The sequence below is a fragment of the Pteronotus mesoamericanus genome, unplaced genomic scaffold (assembly GCF_021234165.1).
Source record: "Pteronotus mesoamericanus isolate MK-2021 breed Mesoamerican mustached bat unplaced genomic scaffold, CSHL_Meso_final contig_164, whole genome shotgun sequence".
Taxonomy (NCBI): Eukaryota; Metazoa; Chordata; class Mammalia; order Chiroptera; family Mormoopidae; genus Pteronotus; species Pteronotus mesoamericanus.
In genome coordinates, this window is record NW_026555065.1 from 21,666,536 (window position 1) to 21,690,805 (window position 24,270).

General features: G+C 45.6%; 1 protein-coding gene across 2 annotated transcripts; it reads left to right on the forward strand.

The window, feature by feature from the left end:
- TGM5 (transglutaminase 5) lies at nt 1-23,890 on the forward strand. 2 transcript variants are annotated; one of them, XM_054565106.1, is made up of 13 exons: nt 1-10; nt 5,151-5,330; nt 5,437-5,682; nt 7,367-7,485; nt 9,010-9,138; nt 9,723-9,900; nt 17,487-17,625; nt 18,102-18,205; nt 18,318-18,557; nt 21,059-21,424; nt 21,880-22,040; nt 23,432-23,565; nt 23,737-23,890. In XM_054565106.1, exons 1-13 carry the CDS (start codon nt 1-3, stop codon nt 23,888-23,890), a joined length of 2,160 nt encoding a protein of 719 aa, XP_054421081.1. The 2 variants fall into 2 exon arrangements, with proteins under 2 accessions (XP_054421081.1, XP_054421082.1); XM_054565107.1 differs by lacking the exon at nt 5,437-5,682.
- Nucleotides 23,891-24,270: the final 380 nt, after the last annotated feature.

A 24,270-nucleotide genomic window follows, 5' to 3' on the forward strand; every position in this document is an offset into this window, starting at 1 on the left:
ATGGCACAAGGTAGGGTAGGTTCAAGGGGCTGCTGGTCAGGGACAAGGAAGATGAGAGGCTTATGAAGTCAAGAGATGGAGCGTTCAGAGGAAGAAAGGAGTGAATGAAGAACAGAGGCAGAAAGAGTAGAAACTCCAGGAACCTCAGAATTCATTGGTAGCCCGAGAACCAGGAGACAGGTAGATGGCAGCAGGTAAACAGCCAAAGAGGTGCACAACAACATCCTTGCTTCCATAGTCTGGTGTGAGGGGTAAGGAACAGGAATTAGGAGGTTGGGGTTTCTGTCTTTTCCCACTAGCTGACCCTTTGACATTGAGTAAGTCACTTCTGTAGTTCCCAGCCTCCATGCCTAAAAAATGAGGGGGGTCGGACTAGACAATCTTGAAGTTGTCTTCTCTCTTCAGAAGTCTCTGAACCTTCATCTTTTCTTTTTCTCCTACTTCAGAAGATCTCTTCCTCATCTTAGCTAATTTTTCCACCATTACTCTTCTATCTGTATCAACTTCCTCTTTCGAGAAGAGCTGTTACAAAGAACAAAAGATTAGTTGAAATCATAAGAATAAGCTAAAAGCTCTACAAATGTACATAACAACATTATTTCATTTATTGTTTTGTGTTAAATTTTTATTTTGTGTTAAGATTTTATAATTTTCAATTACACAAGAAATATATCAATAGATAGTTGAACTAAAATAAAGCAATAATTACAGTTATAGCTATAATTCCCTTATTGACAGCCCACACCCAGCCTGATCTCCAGAGAAACCACTGTTTCCAGTCTTTTGTTTATATATTTATATTCATATATATGCTCAATGTTATACATAGTATTAGCATGTGTGGCTTCTTTTTTTTGTACATCTATGGTGTAATCATATTGTACATATTTTTCTATAACCTGACACTCAAAAGTATGCCCTGGAGTTCTCTCCATGCCACTCAGTACCTATAGATTTTCAATATTTTTTACATTGCATAGTATTTTATATTATGGATATAAGTAATTTATTCATCCAGTCCTCTGTTGATGGGTATTTAAGTTGTTTCCCATTTTTCAGTTTTACAAGCAATGTTAAGTGCATATTCTTTTTTAAAATTTATTTTTTAAAAAGATTTTATTTAGTTTTAGACAGAGGAGAACAGAGGGAGAAAGAGAGGGAGAGAAACATCAACGTGTGGTTGCCTCTCGTGTGACCCTCACCAGGGGCCTAACGTACAAACCAGGCTTGTGCCCTGACTGAGAATCAAACTGGCGACCCTTTAGTTCACTGGCTGGCGCTCAATCCATTGGCCACACCAGCCAGGGCTTAAGTGCATATTCTTATCTGTGCCTCTTTGTGCTTGTGTGAGATTATCTCTCTAGGATGGATATTAAAATCAATTATTTTTAAAATTGAAGTTATTCAATTATTTTTATAATTGAAGTCCTTCCTTTAATTTTCTTTCTATTTTACTGATCACTTCACCCCATTCTTTCTGCATATCAAGAACAAATATGCCCAATGTTAAATGAACCTCCTGTTTGAATATCTGGTGCCTGGGCTGAAGATATTAACTTGACCCAGGACGTATCCAGAAGGATGAGCTTTGGCCCCCTGCTTGCTGTTGGTCTGCTGCTATTGCTCCTGTTGAGTAGTTTGGGTCATGTGCCCAGCCTGAATCAGGGCCAGTTAGCAAGCTCTGTCTAGTCAATTGGTCTCCAAAAGAAATGAGCATCTTTTCCACTACCAGGAAAAAGCCATGTGTTTTCCCAGCTGGCAGTGTGTTGTATGTCCTTTCTGAACATGAAAAGAGGCCAGCAACAGGCGGCAGCTGTTGGGTAATGGAAAGAGTATAGGTCATGGGCCAGTAACCTTAGGTTTAACTTTGGGCAAGACATTTAATTTGCCTAAACCTTGGTTTTCTCATGCCTCTGCTCTGGTGGGGAGGCTTCAATAGGAAAGCTGTCCTAGGGTATCTAGGACAGTGCGTGTCACATAGTACACAGGCCCTTGGTAAGGTATTCATTGAATCTGAAATTTGAAATAAGTACAAGGTGGTTATGCAAAAGATAGAGAACTTTATTCAACCTAGCAAACATTCTTTAATACCTACAATATGCTGACCATTATGTTTATACTTCTTTTATAAGAAACCCATACTTGTTAGCAATAATGCCCCATTTTCCCCTCCTCCCTGCCCCTGCTAAACCCTAATCTACTTTCTGTCTTTATGAATTTGTCTAGTCTGCATATTTCATATAAATTGAATCATATAACATGTGGTATTTGTGTCTGGCTTCTTTCACTCTGCATAATGTTTTTAACTTTTATCCATGTTACAGTACACAATGCATGTCCAGAAAGTATCCATTCATTTATTATGCAAAATATACATTTATTGAAGAAGATCAAGATTCAAGAAACATTGTACATAGGACAATGAAGTCTCAGTCCCCTTCAAAGTAGGTACCTTGGAATCTCACACAGTTTTCCCAGTTCCATCAGCTGCCCCGTCATATTTTCCTGAATCTCATCAATGGTCTGAAATCCCTTCCCTTTCAAAGGTGATTTTAGTTTTGGGAAAAGCCAGAAGTCGCAGGGCACCAAATCTGGGCAGTAGGGGGGCTGAGTCACCTGGGGGATTTGATGTTTCACCAAAAACTCTGCCTGAGACGTGATGCATGAGCAGGTGTGTTGTCGTGATGAAGCTGCCTATCACCAGTTGCCCCTAGTTGTGGCCTTCTGAATCATCCAAATAGTTTCTGCAGAAGAATGCTCAGGCTTAACACAAAATTTTATGCAGATTCATTGCTCTAGTTACTCAGTCATTTTGAATGCGAAGGACACATAGTACACATTCTTACTCAACAGCGTCTACCACCCCCAGTGACTAGTGAAGTTGTCGTTGTTCACACATGTACATTCCAGTCCACTGTCCTTGGCTGCCAGGTTACATCAATATCGCGCAAGCCATTTTCATTATATTAACAATGGCTAGATTTTTCTGGACAGACCTTGTATTCAGCCTTTCTTTTTATGGTTGAATAATATTCCATTGTATGGATATACTATATTTAATTCATTCATTAATCAGTTGATGGACATTTTGGGTTATTCTCAGTTTTTGGCTGTTAAAAATAATGCTGCTATTAACATTTAGGTACAGGTTTTCCATGAAAGTATATTTTCAATATCTTGGATATAAGAGTGGGATCTCTAGGAGTGGAATTGTTGGGTTATATGGTAACTCTATGTTTAACATTCTGAGGCACTGCTGGACTCTTTTCAAAGTGGCTGCACTATTTTACAATCTCACCAGCAACGTATGAGTGTTTCAGTTTCTCTACATCTTCACCAACACGTGTTATCTTCCCTCTTTCTTGTTATAGCCATACTAGTGAGACCTCCAGTATAATGTTGAATAGATGGGGTGAGAGTGGACATCCTTATCTTGTTCTTTATGTTAGGGAGAAAGCATCTAGTCTTTCAGTATTAAGTGTCATGTTAGCTGTGGGTTTTTCATAGATACCCTTTATCAGGTTGAAGAAATTTCTTCTATTCTTAGTTTATTGAGTATTTTTATTATGAAAGAAGGTTAGATTTTTTCAAATGCTTTGGTTCATATTTCTTAAAATTTAAATACAGATGAGACAAAACAGCTAGGTCTCTCTCCTCATAGGTTTAATCTAGTGGTGGAAGACAGACAAAGAAGTAACTACAAAAATATCTGAATATCTCATGGTGAGCCTAAAACCAGTAGGCTCTCAGTAAAAGTTGGTTGATGTAAATGAACAAATGAGCATATTAACTTGTCAATTGAGCAGTTAAGGTTTCCTATGAGTGATGCAGTCATATATTATAGATCAGTTGAAGAAGGGAGGAAGAGTGGGCCAACTGGGACAGGATTCATGAAGAAGCAGGTCTTGAACAGTTGTTAGGGGACAGGTGAAATTTGATTAGATAGTTAAGGGGCATTCTGAGTTGGAGCTTCAGAAGGATCAAAATGCATGGACAGGTAAGGCCTCCATTTGCTTGAAGACAGATTGGATGGAAGACCCATACTGAGAGTGCTGAGAAGTGAGAATGCAAGTCTAAGTTAAGGCCAGGTATGAAGGGTCATGAATGTCAGATTAAGGAATGTGCCTTTTGTATGGTGGGCTGCAGGGTATCTCAGAGCTTTCAAAGCAAAAGAATGGAATGGTCAAATTGTCTTGAGGAAAGTTAATCTGGTGATGTGTTAAGGGGTGGGCGGTGAGGAGAGACAGGAAGCAGGAGACCTGATGGAGGCTGTTACCATCACTAGGAGTGAGGAATTATGTTAATGTGGAAAGGGACAGATGGACACCACAGATATTTTGATTGAAGGACTGAAGGGACTTATGACATATGAGTGGAGATAGACTGAGAAGATGGGTGAGCCAGTTGTGACTTAAAGTTTGTGATCTTAGGTGGCTGGGGACCATGATAGGACCATGATAGAACAAAGAAGTCAGAAACAGATCCCTTCTGAGAGCAGTGCACTGGGAGGACAGTGAGGTCAGTCTGTGTCTCGGCAGGAGCTCCAGGAGGCTGGCAGCAGGCCTTTCTTTGACTGTCCTCAGGATTACGGCTCCCAAAGCATTGGGCACATGGCATTAGTGGTAGTCAGAGAGCCAGCACATTGTTAAAAGCACAGCAGCTAACTGAGGGGTCGTTAACCCTGAAGCAGCTAGCCTGGGGACTTTCTACCAGATCTGGATGCTGGTACAGGGGAAAGTAAAACTCAACTTGTGTTCAAGAAAGTGGATGCTGGCCTGAATATGGGGACATACTGTGCTAAAGGGAACAACCAAACTAGGCCAGTCCTCTAGAAGGAGTTGGACGGAGAGAGAAAACCATGCACCTCCAGGAGGGTATAGGGGTGGAAAGATTAGAGGGTTAGAGAAGTAGGGAAAGAAGGGAGGAAAGAAGTAAAAAAAGAGGCACTTGAATGCACGGAGCCTCATTTAATCCTCATATCAACCCTATAAGGCTGGTTTTATGGATTCTATTTTACTCACTTGGAAACTGAGGCTCAGAGAGGCTAAGCTTCTTTCTCAAGTTTGCACAGCTAGGAAGACAAGATTGGACAAGATTGGACCACAGTCCCAGCCTTGCCCTTTTGTCTGCCCCTGGCTGCCCCATTGCAGGGCTGGAGCTGTCCGTCACAGACTTCCAGAGCACCTGGAACAACATGCGGCACCACACAGAGGAGATCAGCTCTGACCACCTCGTTGTTCGCCGGGGCCAGGCTTTCAACATCATTCTGTACTTCAGGAACCGGGGCTTCCAGCCAGACCTGGACAACATCATCTTCGTGGTAGAAACTGGTGAGCACCCTTGCTGGCATGCAGGGGTGTGTATGTATTGGTGGGGGGATGGTTCCCTGGAGCTGGGAGGTTACCTCAGAGGGCCTCAGCTCTGCTTCCCTCCCAGGACCGCTGCCAGACTTGGACAAGGGGACTCGGGCTGTGTTCAGTCTGTCAGGTCATCGTAGCCCCAGCCCCTGGATGGCCTCCCTGGAGACCAACAAGGCCGTCTCCCTGGAGGTGAGCCTGTATGCTCCTCCCACGGCGGCTGTGGGTCGGTACCTCTTGAAGGTTCACATTGACTCCTTCGAAGGGTCTGTCACGGCCTACCGCCTTGGGGAATTCATTCTACTCTTCAATCCCTGGTGCTCAGGTAAGACAGGGTGGCTGTGTGGGGGTCCCTTGTCTCTGTCCCTTTGTCAATGCCACATAGAGCCAGGAGCAAGGAATTCTGTGCCCCTGCTCCCTGGGAATCCACAGACCTCCTCAATCCCATGCATTCAGCATCCACTCCCAAACACCAAAAAACAGAGCAGGGAGAACTTGCTATTTATTTACTTACTTAGAGTTTTAAAATTATGAACAAAGTCATATTCACTTAAAAAGGAAAACAATTACAATTAAGTTTGGGCACTCGTAAAATTTCATACATTTTTATCATACATTTTTAAGTTAACTTGAGTTTTTCATTGTGAAATGAAGTAAAGGGCAAAACAAAAAAGAAAGTAAAGATGAAAAGTCAAACCTTATTCCTATCTCCAAATCCTCTTAACATTTTCTTGTGTAGCCTTACAAAAATGTTCTCTGCTTAATCAACTATGTATTTATCGCATATATATGCATGTGTGTGGGATTATACAGTACATACATACCATAATTGGGATTATTTAATACTTAGCATGCTCTTTTTTTCCCCACTAAAAATTCAACTTTGGACATATTTTCCTATCAGTACATTCTTCTTAACATCTGTAATTACTCCGCCACTTGGATGCATCAAATATCTTTAACTGGTTCCCTATTTATGAACACTTGGGCTGTTTCTAGTTTTTGTCTTAGACAAGCAAAGCTACAGGGAATATCCTAGCACCACTTGTCCCACAATCCCTGTTCTCTAGATCTACCTGGAGGTAGTTACCTAGACCTACCGCATGTTATGGGCAGAATACAGAACAAGCTAGGAGGGAAGAGAAGGAAGAGGGAAGGAAGAGTTGAGAGTAAAGAATGGGTCTGGTGGGATTTGGGGCAGGACCAAATTCAACAAGTTCTCACTTCTGACTTAAAGGATGGTCCTCTTCCTTCCTCTCTCTCATCCTCCCTTCACCACCAACCTTATCTCAAAGTGGCCTGCTGAGTTGTGCCAGAACCCAGAACCCTGGTTAGTTTCTAATATCTCTAACCACCTCCCACTGCCTTATTATTTTATGGCTGAGAACTCTTACCCATCAGCCAGATGAAGAGGCCCTACCACCCAAACAAACAAACACGCACATACACACACCCCGCCCCCACCTCCTGGCCTCCAAGACTGTGGGTTTCCAGCGTGTACTGAGGACCCCCCGCTGAGATGCAGGGAAGAAAATGACATTGGTGGATTCTTCTCTTTTGAAGCTTGTGCCCTACACAAGGAATGATGATGTCAATGCCAACCCCTAAATTCTGGTTTGTTCTTTTCCAACCAAGATTGAGTAAGGCAGAAAGCATAGAACATGGAGTCACATGGGCTGTATTCAAATTTCACCCTTTACTTATGTGTGATTTTGGCAAGTTATTTATCACTCTGAGCCTATTTCCTCAATCTTAAAATGGGGCTAGGATATAAGTGTGCTTTGCAAACCAAGAAATTCAACCAAAGATAATTTTTTCCTCTTCCGCCTCATATCCACATTGCACCTGTTGCTGGTGTTGAGGAATGGCAGAGAGTAGGTCTTGTTGCCCCTCTTGTGGTCACCCAGTTTCCTCCTCAGAGCTCAGTTTTCCGACCTTCTGGGCATAAGAATAGGGCAGGAGGAGCTAGATAACTTTTCTGCTTTGTGTTCTCCCACTTTGATTCCTAGGGGATGCTGTCTACTTGGAGAGTGAGCCCCAGAGGCAGGAGTATGTCATGAATGATTACGGCTTCATCTACCAAGGGAACAAGAACTGGATCTACCCTTGCCCCTGGAACTATGGACAGGTGAGTCTCAGCCTCACTCATGGCCCATCCAAGGGAAGGGAGAACACAAGGGGCAGGGTGAAAAGGTGCCCCTCATGCAAGGTTCATCCATAACTGCTGACAAATGGGAACTACATGGTACCAGGAAGATGTGAGATACGACCCCAGGGAGATGTGACTCTAGAGGAGCAACCATAGAGAGTTGGAAGGTATTCTTTGCTGATCATGTCTGATTTGGGCAACATGGTTAGAAAGGGAAGGACAGCTAAAGGCACCCACCCAGGAACTCCAGTTCCTTCCAGGAACTTCCAGGAGAAGGCAGGTCAGTTATCATGAAGCATGATATGTAAAGATTGCCAGACATGCACAGGGTGTTCTGAGAGGCTGGAGGAAGAGCACTTGGTTGGGCACGGGGCTGTCGGGAACCTTCCTGGAAGTGGAGATACTTTAACTGAGTTAACCAAGAGAAGGGAGGTAGGGGAAAATATCCCAGACAGAAGGAAGGGTGAGCAAAGACACAAAGGTGAGAAACAGTTTGGCTTGCTACAGGGGTTACAAGGAATCTGGCGTTGCTTGAGGGAGAGGGTATTGAGAAGTAGAAGGCCAGATGGATCAGGGAGGCTCTTACATGTCTTGTAGAGGAGGTTAGAGCTTTGATTCTGTAGGTCACAGGGACTTTTTAGCATTTTAAAGCAGAAAAGTGAACAGATCAAGCTGTCCCCTGGGGACGCTGGATTAGAGAGCCTCCTGAGATTAGAGAGCCTCCTGATCCTGTTTATTGTCCAGTGGTACATGGAAATCAATGCATTTGTTGACTCTCATTCAACAAGAATGCTCAGAGTCCCTACTATGTGTTGAGCACTGTGCCAGATTTGAGGTGTAAATTCCCCGGAAAAAACTGGAGAGAAACAGAGCACACACTTAGCCAGGGAAGACAGACCTTTGCTACACTATTATAACTGAGCTTATTGAGTAGAGATGTAGCTAGGGCTCTGAAGCTAAACTAGGCCTGGGCTACAGAACAAGTAGCATTCATACCAAGCCTGGAGGACAAGGAGTCAGCCTGCCTTGGGTAGTAAATTTCCATAATTCACATGCTATTATTCAGACTACAGCCCCACTGAGTCACAGGCGCTGTGGATTCAGCAGTAACTGCCAATGGTGATCTGGAATCAGGGGGTGGGGGTAGAAGATGAGGCAATGTGGTTTTAGCAAAAACGTGCCATGAGATCCAAGATTGTGGAGATTGAGGAGAGAAGAGAGAGACACAGACTTTTCAGCCAGTCAGACGCATTAGAAAAAACTCCAGGGATTTGACCTGCAGGGCATACAAACTGGGTGAGTTTTGACCCCAGAGCTTTGAGACCCTGCACCTGCCTGGGAGGCAGATCATGGTTGTGCTATGGGACACATTTACCTTCCAAGTGGGTTTGTATTCCACAAACATACTCCACTGGAGAGCTGGGTGGTGTGGCTCATGTATTTCTTTCCATATCTACATGTGCCAAGCATTGGCGCCTTGCCTCTCTGCATCTTTCCTTGCAGTTTGAAGAGAATATCATAGATATCTGCCTGAAGTTGCTAGACAAGAGCCTGAACTTCCAGACTGACCCAGCTACAGACTGTGCCCTTAGGGGAAGTCCCGTCTACATCAGCAGAGTGGTGTGTGCCATGGTGAGGCTGGGTCTGGATTTGCCCACCCAGGGAATGTCTAGAGGGGGAGAAAGCAGTGCCACTCACAGTTGCCCTCATCCCACCCTTGGCAATGGGAGAATGGAGAGTTGAGAGGCACAGGGTCTCTTTCAAAGCCATTTTGAATAAGGCTGATGAAAGACTATGGCTAACAGGTTTTCTCAACTGAACTCTGAAATAGCTGGGTGTGGGCCACCATGTTTATTAATTCCAAATTGCATGCTTTGTGAAAGACTGAGTGTAGCTTTAGTTTATGAAATGGTCTTAATGTTTCTAAATTTCCTTTGCTCTGAAGTATTTTTAAAAACTATCAGAGCCAAGCTCTACCTTTTCAAGGTATGGGGAGAATAGGGGTAAGAGAGTGTGTAGAAATAGAATAATAAACTAATTAACAGCAGAGTGCAAGTCAGAATAGCCAGCTTCACATCTCTACCCCTTCCCCAGCTGGTCTAGAAGTTCCCAGGTAAAGTGAGACTAATGCCTCCTCTGTGTCTCAGGCCCGTGGGCCTTACATCTTGTTGAGGAAAAGGATGTTTCTAACTCTACTATATGTGGCTTCTCTTCAGATCAATAGCAATGATGACAATGGGGTGCTTAATGGGAAGTGGAGTGAGAATTACTTGGACGGCACCAACCCTGCGGAGTGGACTGGCAGCGTGGCCATCCTGAAACAGTGGCACACCACAGGTTGTCAGCCAGTGCGCTACGGGCAGTGCTGGGTCTTTGCAGCCATCATGTGCACAGGTAGGGAGTAGGTGGATCCCCATGAAATTACCAGAACGTGCAATGGCTCATGTATTAGCCCTCCAAATAATTTTTGTCCCCATCTCACACAGTTCGCATCAAGGAAAATTTGGAAGGAAGCCCTTTCCGGCAAAAATGCCTCATTGGTAACCTCAGGCTTCACATATCTGGGCTTATGTCAGAGGATGGTTTTGAGGTAGAAATCACATGCTTCCCAGAACCTGGTGCCCTTCACTTCCTCTGAGAATGGACAATGTAGCAGAATATTCCCAAGAACCTGGCTGGAAATTGTCCACTGCAAGATAGGAATGAGATGAGAGGCCAAGTTATTAGAAAACTTACAAACTGATTAGCACAAGGAAGGGTTGTAATGAAGATGTTCACAGGAGAGGGAGATGTGCATCTCTAAGCAGGCGTATGGGCCGCAGGGCCAGAGCAAGATGGCAGCCAAAGTACAGTGACAGTGAATCTGGAGTTGTCACAAGTTCAGAGGGCCTGGAGGCCTGGCTCAGGGCAGGGAATTAGAGGATGAGGGAAACGGTAGATCAGCTTTTCAGATAGGGAGTAGATGCAATATTAGTAGAAGAAAAGCTAAAAAATAGATACATAGAAAAGAAGGCAAATGGAAGCTAGTTTCATGGGGCAAGAGGAGCAAGCAGAGGAAGTGGGGAGTGAATTTTGGGGGAGTGAGGAAACTGACACCCAGGAAATGAATCACACACTGCAGGTAGCAGGAGGGGCTTCTTCCACCTCACCCAGGGTCAAACCCTTGCTCCCAGCCCTCACCCTCACCCTGCCCTCCATGCCTACACCAGCTCTCATATCCCTGCACCTGACTTGGTGCATATCCCTGTACCTGACTTGGGTCACAAGCAGGAAGTTATTGTTACCTGGGGAAAGATCCCAAGCATAGCTTTTGCTCACAGCAGGTCTCTAGTGCAATCCAGGGAGGCCAGATTGGCCTACAGCTTGGTCTTACTGAGGACTGAGGCCTTTTGTGTAGAAGTTCCCTATAAGATAAAGCCTGGTGCAGTCTGTGTGCATGTGTGGTCCGGGCCCAGTTTCAGGATCTTGGAGGAAGCCTAGAGAGTTCCGGGCTGCCCACAAAAGGCTGAGCCTCTGTCCAGGAGCCCAGGGAAGTTTCTGTCAACACCCACAGAGGGTGACTTCACATGGGCTGGTGAGGAGGAGATCCTGAGCTGTTCCTCCCCCTCATCTACACAGCCCCATATTGAGTTGGGCACTTCGATTGCTCAAAGGATCCCTGAATTTCTTTGTTTGTTTTTAATAGTTCATTTTTATTGTATTTTTTCATTACCATTTATCTCCTTTTACCCTCTTCCACCTCCACCCACCCTCTTCCCCCCAACAATCACCACACTCTTGTCCATGTCCATGAGCTCTTTTTCTTTTTGGTTGGATCCCTGCCCCCCGCCATTCCCTGCCCCGAGCTGTCAGGAACCAGTAATTTGACAGCTTTGATACCCAGAGCCACAGACATTTGGGTAAACTAGAATGTTTGAATCACCCAGGGAGGAGGTGCAAAACTGAGGCAGGGAATGGATCGGTCTTGTCCTCGCACAATAGAGAGGGAGTCTTCCTGTGCATGGGAAAACCCTTGAGTATAATGTGCCAGTGTGTGTGCATGTAAAAGGCAAGGGACAGGGGTTTGGGTGTGGTTGTCTGGAACTGAGTGAAGACAGAGGTGGAGTGAATGGAGATTATGCAACAGAACAGATCAATTAAAATGTTTATGAGAATAATAGTCCTTTAGTGACCTAGGAAGCAAAAGGTTGGGCAAAGTGGGTCAAATGTGGGCTGCAGTGGGTCCAACTACAGTTCAGTCACCACCAGGTTTCCCCAAAAGGGCTACCATGTCATATATTAATAAGTATATCAGTTTTAAAAACTCATTCATTCATCCAATAACACTTATTTATTGAGTCCTTATTTTATGCTAGGCACTTCAAATACTTTTTGATACAAAAACAAGTAAGACCTGGTCTCTGTTTTCCAATAAAAGTCAGGTATATATGATGTTCTTTAACCATATTCAGTTACCAAAGTATTATTATTATTTCACAATCACAATAACTGGTGTTTACTGAAGACTCTTTTGTGCCAGGAACTGTGCTAAAACTTTAACAGCTTAGAGTAATGGTGAAGCATGTGGGCTCCAGAGATAGACTGCTTGCGTTCAAACACCAGCACTAACATTAGTTGGCTGAGTAACCTTGGGCAAGTCACTTAACGTGTGCCTCATGTTTCCTCAGACATATGATGGGGAAAGTAACACCTTTGTCACAGGGTTATTGAAAGCATTGAGTGAGTTCATATATGGAGAATTCTTCGACTGGAGCCTGGCTACAGTGAGTGTTCCATATTAGCTAGGGTAGCTTCATTTGATCCTCCGCATGACCTTATGAAGTGGGTCTTACCAGCAATCTCAGTTTCTCAGAGGAGGAAATTGAGCGGTGGAGCTAATCTCACATCCAGGCTTGGCAGGCTCTAACCACTAAGCCACATTCTGCACAAACATTCCTAGCAGCTGCCATTTATCCAGCATCTCTATGCTTCAGGCACATACTGAGCACTTTCACTCTTTCTAATCCTCACAACCATGTGCAAAGTAGCTGTCACTACCATCAGTTTACAGGTGAGAAACTGAGGCTTAAAAGTGACCAAGTGACTTGTGTCTGACTCAGGAGTACATTCTGCCCCCAGCAGCTCCATCTCCTAGTATTGCCTTTCTACATGTGAACACACTGACTTCAAGTTCCTGAAGAAAAATCACAGAAACAAGACTTTGGATGCCTCAAAGATAAAGTTACGACTTTTGGATGGGTTGTTTCCTTGACATGCGGTTAGCTGTCTGTTGCTCTGAGAAGCTCAGAGAAATCCCTGGCCTACCCTTCCTATGCTCAGGGCCAGCTTCCCCGCAGCTCTCAGTCATTAGGCTTTCCCCGTTCTGGCCGTCCGCTCCCGTGGCAAGGCCAGGCCCCGCGGTCCTCGGCTGAGGTCTGTGGAGCAGCCTGGAAGCCTTGTGTTGTGACAAGGGAACAGAGGGGGAAATGATGTTCTTTTGCCTGAAGATTCTCCCCAAAGCCAGGTGTCCAAAAGCCCCTACTATCTGATTCCATATATGTGAAGTGCCCAGAGGAGGCCAATTTGTAGAGACAGAATGGGTTACTGATCGTCTGGGGCTGGGGGAGGGGAGAATGGAAAGTGACTGCTAGTGGGCATGGAGTTTATTTTTGAGGTGATGAAATGCTCTGGGATTAGATAGTGGGATTTGTTGTATAATCTGTGAGTATACTACCAACCACTGGATTGTACGCTCTAAACAGGTGAATTTTATGGTATGTGAATTATCTCAATAAAGTTTTTTTTAAAGCCAGGCATCCTGGAAATGTACCTGGGCCTGGTAGGCTCCTGCCCACAAGTGCATGGGGTAGGAGTGAGCGCAGAAGTGAGGGGCTGAGGGTTGGAAGACTTGCACATGTGACTGTAAGCAGGTCTATGTGGCATCCTCTGTAAAGTGGGGCCCTGGGCCCTGAACCAAGGTGGGAAATGATGTATAAAGATCAGGAGGCTGAGTGCTTGGTGCTGGACTCTCCTCTCTTCACCCAAAACTAATCTAAGATTTCTTCTCACTATAAACTACCTTATGGTCTTCTTTTCAATACAATAAGTCTTGTCCTCATTGTTTTTACTGAGCACTTTTCTTTCAAAGAGGGAACTCAGCCAAGGCCCTGCTGTGTTATTTTGCTTCAGCCTTTGGTTTCGACACAAATCTACCATTATTCTCCAGGGATTTATGAGGCATCAAGGATTGTATGGAAAGTTCCCTCACAGGGTTGTGGTTAATATATGACGAGCACTTAGAAAAATGCCTAGCACATGTTTAGTTTTACATAATCTTTAGCTATTATAATTAGTCTCATAGTGTTTTAATCTCTGCCTCTTGGGCTCCAAATGTCTGGCTGGCTCTTGTTTAAAAGGTATTTCTAGCCACCCCCCATACTCCAGTTCCCTATATTCTCTACCACTTTTTTAGTTTATTTTCTTCCTTTGTTCCTTGGAGTGTTTAGGATTAAATTAATCATATTCCTCACATCATGGCATTTATCATAATAGGTCTGTTCTGGCCCCTCTTTTTAAAAAATATAATTAATTGATTTCCCTCATCTATCTCATAACCAACTTCCATCACCTCCTCCCATGACAGGGAAACATTTTGATTGTTTAATATGTAGCATTTTATTTGAAGGTATGTTCATAATAAGTATATTATTATCTTTGTGCAATATTTTGTCCAGCATGTTTTTGTTTTCTAGATTGTATTTTTCGCCTTTATTTTTAAAAAGATTTTATTTATTTATCTTTAGAGAGATGGGAAGGGAGAGAAAAGAAAGGGGGAGAATGGTTGCCGCTCCCATGCCACCAACAGGGGACCTGGCCCACAACCTAGGCATGTGCTCTGACTGGGAATCAAACCGTCAAACTTTCGGTTCTCAGGCTGGCAATCAGTCCACTGAGTCACGCCAGCCAGGGTGGATTTTTCACCTTTAAAAGTTTCATTGGGTCTTTTCTTTATCTTCTACTTTTCTTATTATATTCATGTTTTCATTTACTTTCTCTTGAGCATATTTATAGTATTTAAAATAGCCATTCTAAGGTCCTTGTCAGCTAGTTCCATTATCTCTGTCATTTCTGGATCTAGTTCTATTGATTGAAATTTTTCTTGATTATGAAAAATCTTTACATGTCTATAATTTTTTAAACAGGCTTTATTTTTTTAGAGCAGTTTTAGACTTCATTACCATTGCAGACAAGAGAGGATATTTCAAATATGACCTCATGATACCCTATCTGAAAAACCAAGCCATCTTATTATGAGGAACAATTAAAGGCATGACAGGAGGAGCAGGAAGTGGTACTTTTACAGTTTGGAAGCTTAATGCAACCAGGGAGAAATTAAAAGATGTTTAAAATTTATCACATTTAAATGCAATTACTTTTACTTTATTAGCTGGGGCCTTGACTCTGTTTTTCAGTATAAGACAAGGAAGTGTGGTAGCAAAGTTGACCAAATGAATTTCAATAAATAAATAAATTGAACTCTATCTTTCCACTAATTTCTCTTGCAAAAATTGGAGCTACATTTCCTCATGGGGCGGTAGGGGTGGTGATGGAGGGGAAGAACTCATGAGAGGCCTTCAGAGCCAGTCCTGAAACAGACTTCGTGATTTAATGCACCATCCGGACAGTGTCCACCTCCTGGAGAGCAGGAATGTCTGTTATGTTTGTGTACCCTGAAGCTAACTCACTGCCTGGTTCATAGCAAGGGCCTGGCACTTGTCACTGAATAAGTGCTAAATGACTGAGCTACGGGAGATAGTAATTCACGCTGAGAGGGGTGTTGTGTAATATGCCTTGGGAACTCTTTAGTTCTTTTCCAACTCTGTGATCTTGTCCACATTTTTCCAAAAGTATCACAGTGTGAGTGTGTATGCCTCTGGGTGCACACACACAAACACACCTCCTATGGGTTTCTCTTTTACAAGGGGCTCAGCTCCTACAAAATTGTAAGTGAAAGAGTCACGCCGATCTCACGTCAAACGGAATCATCAGGAGCGATAGCCTACAGAAGTTTTGTTCACAGGTTAAAGATGACACACTTCCAACATGACTGAGCAGACACTCTGTGCCCATCCGGCCACAGTGAGCAGGAGTTGACACCAGCACTGACATTTCAAGTGGCTGTTCATGAACTCATCATCAGGGTGAGAATGGATGCTTGCTCCCTGTTCTCCCTACCCGCCCCTCCGTGGCACGTTCTCTTATTACCATAAGTGTTATCCACCAGTCTGACTGTAATCTTAGCATAAATCCTGGCCCATGCAATGCTCTCGAGTCACTTGAGTGCTCTTGCATCACTCCTGTCTCACAATCTTTCAGTGACAGCTCTTTTAACCTTCACCCTCCCTTCTGAGGTGTCCTGTGCCACCTCCACCTACAACTCTCTTGTCAGCTCTACTCACTCCCTGCCCTTGTTCTTTGGCCCTGTGCAGACCTGCCACTCCAAGGAGAACTTCAGGTTCCCCTTCAGGCTCTTCTCCTCCCTGTTCTGGGCTACATGCAGGGGTGTGTCCACACCCTAGCCTGGGAGAGGCTTTGTGCCAAAGTATAAGAAGGAGCCCAAACTAAAATCTATAAGCAATTAAATGTTTAATATGAATAAGTATTTAAACCAAATATTATGAACATTTTAAAAAGTGACAGTAGTATGTGTGAAGAACCCTTAGAAATATCTATTTTTTACTCAGGCATTTCTACCTGCTAGAATTTGTCCCAAGGGAGGAAAAAAAAATATTGCTCTATAAAGATGTTTATCACAGCATTATTTAAAATGGGGAAAAAATGGAAACCAACAAAATATCTAAAAATAACCACCACTAGAAATCTTGCTTTTGGCAAATACTTGATAACACAGGAAAATGTTTGGGATATGTAATGATGTGAAAATACTAGAATGCTGAACTGTGTGCATGATACTGACCCAGAATTGAGTACAAGCTTAGCAGTAAAGCCAGAACTTGAGGTATAGTTTTGCCACTTCCTAGCTGTGTGGCTTTGGTCAGGGTAAGCAAACTTTTCTTAGCCTCTAATTCTTCATCTGTAAAATGGGAATAACAAGAGCAACTTCTGTATAGAGTTGTCCTGAGCATAAAGTATGTAAGAGAACACCATGCCTGCTGGTAGATATTATATTACGATTTTGATTATGCTTGATTTGGGTGGGCTGCCACTGTTACACTTAAGGGGACCAGGATCCCCTGGGCATTTGGTGGTAGGATGGCCTGGGGGACATTGCTGCGCTCGAAAGAGTGCGGAGTGGGAGAAATATGGCAGAGGACAAAGAAAAGAAGTTGCCTGGCAAAGGGAAAGGCTTCTCCTTCAGGAATCAAGACAACATTCTCCTTCTTGCCCAGAATTTCTCCACCAGCAACACACTCCCTTTTCTAGGCTCCTGTCACAGTTTCCTTCCCTTCCAGGCTGGATATGTGGTGCTTTCCTTGAGAAGCTGCCAAGATTATCCAGTCATGGAAAACAGGGAGTCCAAACCACAGGACTCTGCCTAAGAATCTGATGTTCTCAGCCAACAATCCTTAACCACAGGAAGGAAGATGTTCCAGCTATTTGGCTTGGAGAAGGGAATTTATGATCAGGAGAGAAGTGAGACTGAGTCAGACCACTGAGTCTTACCAAAGGAGGTGTGCCTGTCCCGTCCTGCTGGCCCAGGCAAGGGAACTCATGACGCGCTAGACTTTCTGTTGGCCCTGGCAGTGCTTGTCGAGCAATCTGCAGCCTTTGTCCTGAGTGTCTTCTGTGAGTGCCAGGAAGAGGAGCTCAGGAAAGTGGGGGGGAAGGTTGGCAGTGTGTCCAACCCAGTGCCCCAGAGAGCTCCTGCCTAGTCCTGAAGTTGCCTAATGAATGATCTCCCTGGGCCCAGGGCCCCAACTCCAGGAACCCATAGAGCTCCTGAATCCAAAACCTCAAAAGACTTTCTACCTTTTTTCCAGTGATGAGGTGCCTGGGGATCCCCACCCGCGTGATCACCAACTTTGACTCTGGTCACGACACAGACGGAAACCTAATCATAGACGAGTATTACGACAACACAGGCAGGATTTTGGAGAATAAGAAGAAGGACACTGTCTGGTGAGAGACAACTTCTCAGTCTCTTTGTAGGGCAAACCCCACCAGCAGGAGTGTGCGCATGAACCGGATGCCCTCTCACACTCCCAGTCCCCACTTTTACCAGCCCCCAGGGCTTGGTATCTCCTCCCCAAAGACACAAAGACGTAACTGCCTCTGTGAGTCAGTAACACACACAGGAAAGGGCCACAGGGACCTTTCTGAGAGAGAGTGAGGATTTTCAACTTCTGTTGGCTCTGGAAGCCTTCATTCTCTCTTCACAAATAGAGGAAAGCCCCCTCCAGGGCAAACTGAGGCTCACCAGAGGAAGAGCTGTCTCCACTCACCCACAGAGGTTTGGAGGCCTGGGGGTGCTAAGTTTGTCTTTCTATCTGGCAGTCCATCTGCTTATCATCCCCTGTCTTCCTCCAGATGGAACACAAGCCCTACAAACTCTCCCTTAGCTTATTTGACACTGACTCCTCTGGCTTTTCCCTCAGGAACTTCCATGTCTGGAATGAGTGCTGGATGGCCCGAAATGACCTCCCTCCCGGTTACGGAGGCTGGCAGGTGCTGGATGCCACTCCTCAGGAGACGAGCAACGGTGAGGCCCTCCAGAAGAAAGGCAGAACCCACTCCCACAGCAACCGCCCCTGCCCCTGCCAGTCCCTGCAGCAACGGCCCCGGCCCATCGTGGCTCTTCTGTTCTCCTTCAGGCCTGTACTGCTGCGGCCCTGCCTCGGTCAGAGCCATCAAAGAGGGAGATGTGGATCTGAGCTATGACACGGCCTTCGTCTTTTCCATGGTGAATGCCGACTGTGTGTCCTGGCTCATCCATGGAGGGAAGGAGCAGAGACTTCACCGGGACACGAATGCTGTTGGCAATTTTATCAGCACCAAGAGCATCCACAGTGATGAGCGGGATGATGTCACAGAGAACTACAAGTATGAAGAAGGTATGACTAAGCCAGCCTCTCTCAGAGTCTAAATTCTGTGCGCACCTTCCCCTCCCCCAGGGAACCATCCAACCGGCTGGAACAGGCCTCTGGGGAACCAGAGGGCATCTGTGGGGCAGGACCCAGTCCACTGTCTCCTCAGCCCTTCCATTTCAAGTTCCCAGTTGTCCCCACTACCTCACTTCCTCATGCCCTCCACCACCCCACATCCCACAGGCCAGTGAGCATCCTCCATAGATGTTCACCTTGAATATAGGGCCATTGACAGGCATCTCACCAATAGCATAAGAATCCCTCATTCCTGTCTTCCCCAAAACTTGGCCTCCCAATGAAGATGGTGGGGGTGGGGGGTGGTTAGTAAACTTTCTTATTAATTAATTTAATTAATTTTATTTAACTTATTATTTAATTTACTGTGTTCATTGAGTGCTTGGGGAACAGGTCAGACCACCAGTGAGCACTGAGGCTAATATAGGGCTATATGTTCACTCTCACGCCTACTCCCTGCAGAGGATGGTTTGGAGAGATGGGAGACCTGGGAGGCACTCCTTGCCCAAGCCAGAAGGGGCAAAGGGACAGCTTAGTTAGTCAACTCTGTACTAATTTCTGGAAATTGAGGAAGACCAACCACCGGGTTCAATCACTAAGCAGCCAAGCAAAAATATGCAGTCCATGAGGGTCAGAAGCAGGGTGAGGGGCAAGATCGGAGCAGAGGCAAGTCAGGAATGTGTGAGGGTGGGGGAGGCAGGTCGCTGAGCAATTGCTGGGAATGCTGGCAAGTGGGTATCTGTGGTTTGTCTATGGGGGTCGTTAGGGCCAATATAGATAAGCTCCAGAATCCAAGCCCAGGAAGGGGCTACCCAGCAAGAGAAGCACTGAGCAGAGCCCAGTGATGCCGTCCATCCCTCCCTACCCTTATGCACTCTGGGATTACCTTGGTTGGGGTGCCCAGAAACAGATCCTGAGACAAGGATTCAAATTTATCTGTGAGGCAATCCAGGAACTCCTGGAAGGAAGGAGAGTGAGCAAGTGAGACAGGGAAGGGGAGATAGCTATGCAGAGTGCCCAGTCAAGCCCGTTAGCACTCTGGGCCGCTGGAGATCAGTCCTGCTGGGGATTTCTGCCAGTGGGGTGGCCAGGCAAAGTACAGGATGAATAATGCTTTAGTCTAACCATGCTCTCAATTATTTGTTGTGAATCTGAAATTCAAAATGAATAACCTTGTATTTTTATTTGCTAAATCTGGCCACCCTATCAGGGATTCAGTGTAAAGTGTAAAACAACACCCTAGATTTATCCCACCTAAGAGGCAAGGGGCTATTATTTATCTATCAACTCCTGTTGGTTGGGGGTTGAGGGCTGCTCCTGGGGGGTGTAAATTGCCTAGCACTTTTGCCCTGCCCCATACAAGGGCAGGGTCCACTCTGATGGCAGAGAAAGCCTCAGGCAAAGAGTAGTAGCAGATGCTAGAATTTGAAATTAAGGCATGGGGCGCTGAAATGGCAAGTATCAAGGGGAGGTGGGTGGGGCATGGAGAACAATTGCTACAAGGTCTGCAGGGTTCCCCTGTGAACTTGGAGGGTCTGGAGCTATATTTCTGAGTGTGATGCTCAGCCAGGCAGTATTCTGTCTCTTCCCACCCAGCCTTACAATATCTGAGGGAGGAGCAGACCACAAATGAGCTAAATCTGATCCACACCTCCCTGGATTCATGAAGCCAGCGGCTCAAGCTCCTCTTCTGCCTGAAACAGAGCTTAGGACAATCCCCAGAGCAAGGGGACAAAAGTGGCCTCTTCCTGGGGAGTCTGTAGGGATGCACTAGAGCAGTGGAGCGGGGCCCTGGAGACAGTAAGTACTCAGTGAAGGGAGCTGCTGGGGTCATTAACATAGCACGGTCGGTCGGTATTCCTGCAATTCCTGGCCAAAGAGCCTCCCTAGGCCTAAGGTCTGGGTGCTCTAGGACTCAGCTTGATGGAATTTCCTCTTTTCTTTCCCAACTGGCTTCTCAGTCTCTACATTTCCAGGAATTAGTCTACAACTGACCAATAATTTGGTGCTGGAACAGGAAATCACATCATGCTCTGTTGCCTTTAAAAGTCTTATTCTCCACATTTGTGGGCCTTCATCTTTCCCACAAGGAAAAGACAGCCTATGGGTCATGAGCACAGATTTTTTTTTCGAATCAGTCAGATTTGGTTTCCACTTGGACTCTGACCATTGCAAGCTGTGTGACTTGGGCAACTGACATGACCTTTCTGAGCCTCATCTTCCACATCTGTTTATAGAATAATAATAATACATCTTTCTCATGGTTGATGTGATGTGCTTAGCAGAGCCTGACACTTAGGAAGTACCTGATGAATTATAGGGAGTGGTTGATGTTGGAAATGAGGGTTTTAACAACCCTGCAGTGTTGGAGGGACTGTTGGGAAAGATGTTCAGCCATGGCTTAGCCCCTGGGTCAGCCTGGCCCACAGCTGGTGCCATCTCTGCCCTCCCAGGTTCCCCCCAGGAGAGGCAAGTGTTTCTGAAAGCTCTTCAGAAGCTGAAGACTGGAGGGCCCCAAGACCACTACCAAGCAGACTCGCAGCCTTCCAGGCCCATGCCCCTGAGCCAGGACAGTCCTCGGAGTCTGAATACACCTTCCCTTCGGCCCAGCGATGTTATCCAAGTCTCCCTGAAATTCCAGCTGCTTGACCCTCCCAACATGGGCCAGGACATAAGGTTTTTCCTGCTGGCCCTCAACATGTCACTCCAGTTCAAGGACCTCAAGGTGAACCTGAGTGCTCAGTCTCTGCTGCATGATGGGAGTCCTCTGCCCCCATTCTGGCAGGATACAGCCTTCATCCAGCTCTTTCCTGAAGAAGGTATGGGCTCTGTGTACAGGCGTAGGGGACTCTGTGCACACACAGTGGGGTTAAGCCAGCCAACAAGGGTTGTGGGGCAGACCCCTGTGACACCATCTTCCTGGTGTCCCCTCCAGTAGATTCCTCATCTTCCCCTTACTTCCTTCCCTATGTCTCTTCTTCTTCCTCCTACCCTTCTCTCACTACGCAAAGGAAAGTAGCCTGGCTTAATGGGGGAAAACCTGAGTTTTAAAGCCATCCAAACTTTGGTTAAAGGCTCACCTCACCCATTTATCAGCAGAATAACCTTGGGCAAGCCTTTTTACTTCTCAGTCTTTCCACCTGAACACCTGGTACCCACTTCACTGGGGCTCAGTACATGTTGGTTTCCTCCTCTCTATAAAAGGGTCCCGATATCTACCAGGCACAGCTGATTTCTCCAGCAGTCTCACCTCATCCTTGTGTTCTCTCCCTAGAAAAGACCTATCCCTGCCAAATCCCCTATTCCCAGTACAGCCAGTACCTGTCAACAGACAAGCTGATTCGTATCAGTGCCCTGGGAGAAGAGAAGAGCAATCCTGAGAAGATCCTGGTGGACAAGATCATCACATTAGTGTATCCTGCCATCATGATTAATGTAGGCAAGAGCCTTACAGGTGACCTGGGGGCTCCTGGGATCAGCGGCAGGGGCTGGAGCCCTCTGAGAGCCTGCTCAGGAGAGCAGCAGTCCCTCCTTTCCTCTGCCTCTCCTGGTGCTTCCAGGCACCTCCCACCTGCATCAGGAGGCCTATCTGAGATCACTGGGTGATGCTGCCATCCTATTGCACCATTAGATATCTTACGGGTGGACCTTAAGCAGCGGCCATGAAGAGGTCCTTTTCTTGTGCTACCTCCCACTGTTGGCCTTCCCCAGGGTCAACATGAGCTCAAATGGGAGGGATCTGAGAAGAGGAAGAACACTGGCTGACTGTGAATCCTTGGACAAACCCCTGGGCCTCTGCTTCTTGAATTGTCAATTGAGAGGGTTAGACTAGATGGCCTCTAAGGACACCTCCTTCTCTGACGTTCTGTGTCCCTTCCTTCCAGTGCTGCCTCCCCAAGGCCAAGCAACCTCCTGGCACTTGCCACACGAGCCTGTTGTGCCCCCTGGTGGTGTGCATCTGGCAAGCCCAGCCCCGGGAATCTGTTTTGGGGGAGTTTCCAAAAGTGCCTCTAGGTTTGCTGAGGCTGCTTCCTTGTCTCTACAGCCCTGAATAAACTCTTCACATGAAAGAAATGAGCCATATACAATGACAGAGAGAGAGGGGATAGGGTGGAATTGAAATACAAAGAAACAAACAAAAACTGCCAAAGAATATTCGATCTACTCAGATTATGTATGATAATCCTTTGAAAGCTCTTGATTATTTTATACTTGGAGATAATCATTGGAACAGAGGAAACATCACTGGAGACTCCCAATTTATTAGACTTTTCCATATACAGGGTTGATTGATGTAAAATATTTTACAAACATTCATAGATGTATAAATGAAGCAAAAGTATCTACATAACAATATCTTGTGTGACATACACTGATATTTTGTCTATTTCATTTTATTAATATTAATGACAACCCATTAAGTTGTGTTTTTTTTTAATCCTCACCTGAGGATATGCTTATTGACTTTAGAGAGAGGGGAATGGGCTGGGGAGAGAGGGAAAGCAGCATCGATATGAGAGAGATACATCGATCAGTTGCCTCTCTACATGCCTTGGCCGGGGACTGAACCTGAAACCTAGGCATGTGCCTTAACCAGGAATCAAACCCGCAGACTTTGGGTTTAGGGGACAATGCTCCAACCAACTGGGTCACACTAGCCAGGGCCCATTAAGTTGGTTTTAATCCCCAGTTGGAAAAACACAGCTCATGGAAGTCCAGCTCTTCAGGAAACAGATTTAAGGAACAGTGCCCTCCACAAGAGTTTGGTGAATTGAAGAAGAGACTAATTCTCTGCTCCTTCTTCTCCTATGGATTTCTCTGTTTAGGTCCTAGGAGCAGCCATTGTGAACCAGCCACTTGCCATCCAGGTGATATTTTCAAATCCTCTCTCGGAGCAGGTTGCAGACTGTGTGCTGACTGTGGAAGGAAGTGGTTTCTTCAAGAAACAGCAGAGAGTGTTGTGAGTGTTGGGGGTTGTCAGCTGTCTCTTCTGCCTTAGCTGGGGGTCAGCGCTATCCAAGCCAGGCTCTGAGAACACTGGGAAAGGGGAAACCAGCTAACTGAGTGGAAAAGGGCTTTGGGGTGATTACAATGCCTACAGTTTTCTGACATTGCCCTTTCTCTGCTGCAGGATTGGAGTCCTCAAACCACAACAACGGGCCAGCATCACTCTAAAGACTGTTCCCTTCAGGAGTGGCCAAAGGCAGATACAAGCTAATCTGAGAAGCAACAAGTTTAAGGATATCAAAGGTTATAGGAACGTCTATGTTGACTTGACACTATAAATTATAAGACAAGGCGACGAATGCATGGATTTTGAGCTCGAGGAAAGGGAGCAAGTTCGAATGCAAGCTGCATCATTCCCCACCACAACAGAGGCTTCATAGGGCTCTCACATGAGGAGCAGAGGAGATGCCAGCAACGGATAGTCCCCTGGGCCATTTGCACAGCTCCCCAGGATTCTCTTCAGGGCCCAGGGATTCTATGGTGTCCCACCCAGAAGTGTAAGAGGGCACAGAGGGCCAATGACACACTGGTTGGGTTTGGCCATGACTAACTGCCCAGATGTCAAGAAAAAAAGACTGGCTGAGCAGCTCACTGTTTCATTTTGCCATTGCAATGGCCAATTTCCTAGTGTCAATAAATTTCAGTCCTTATTCTCATC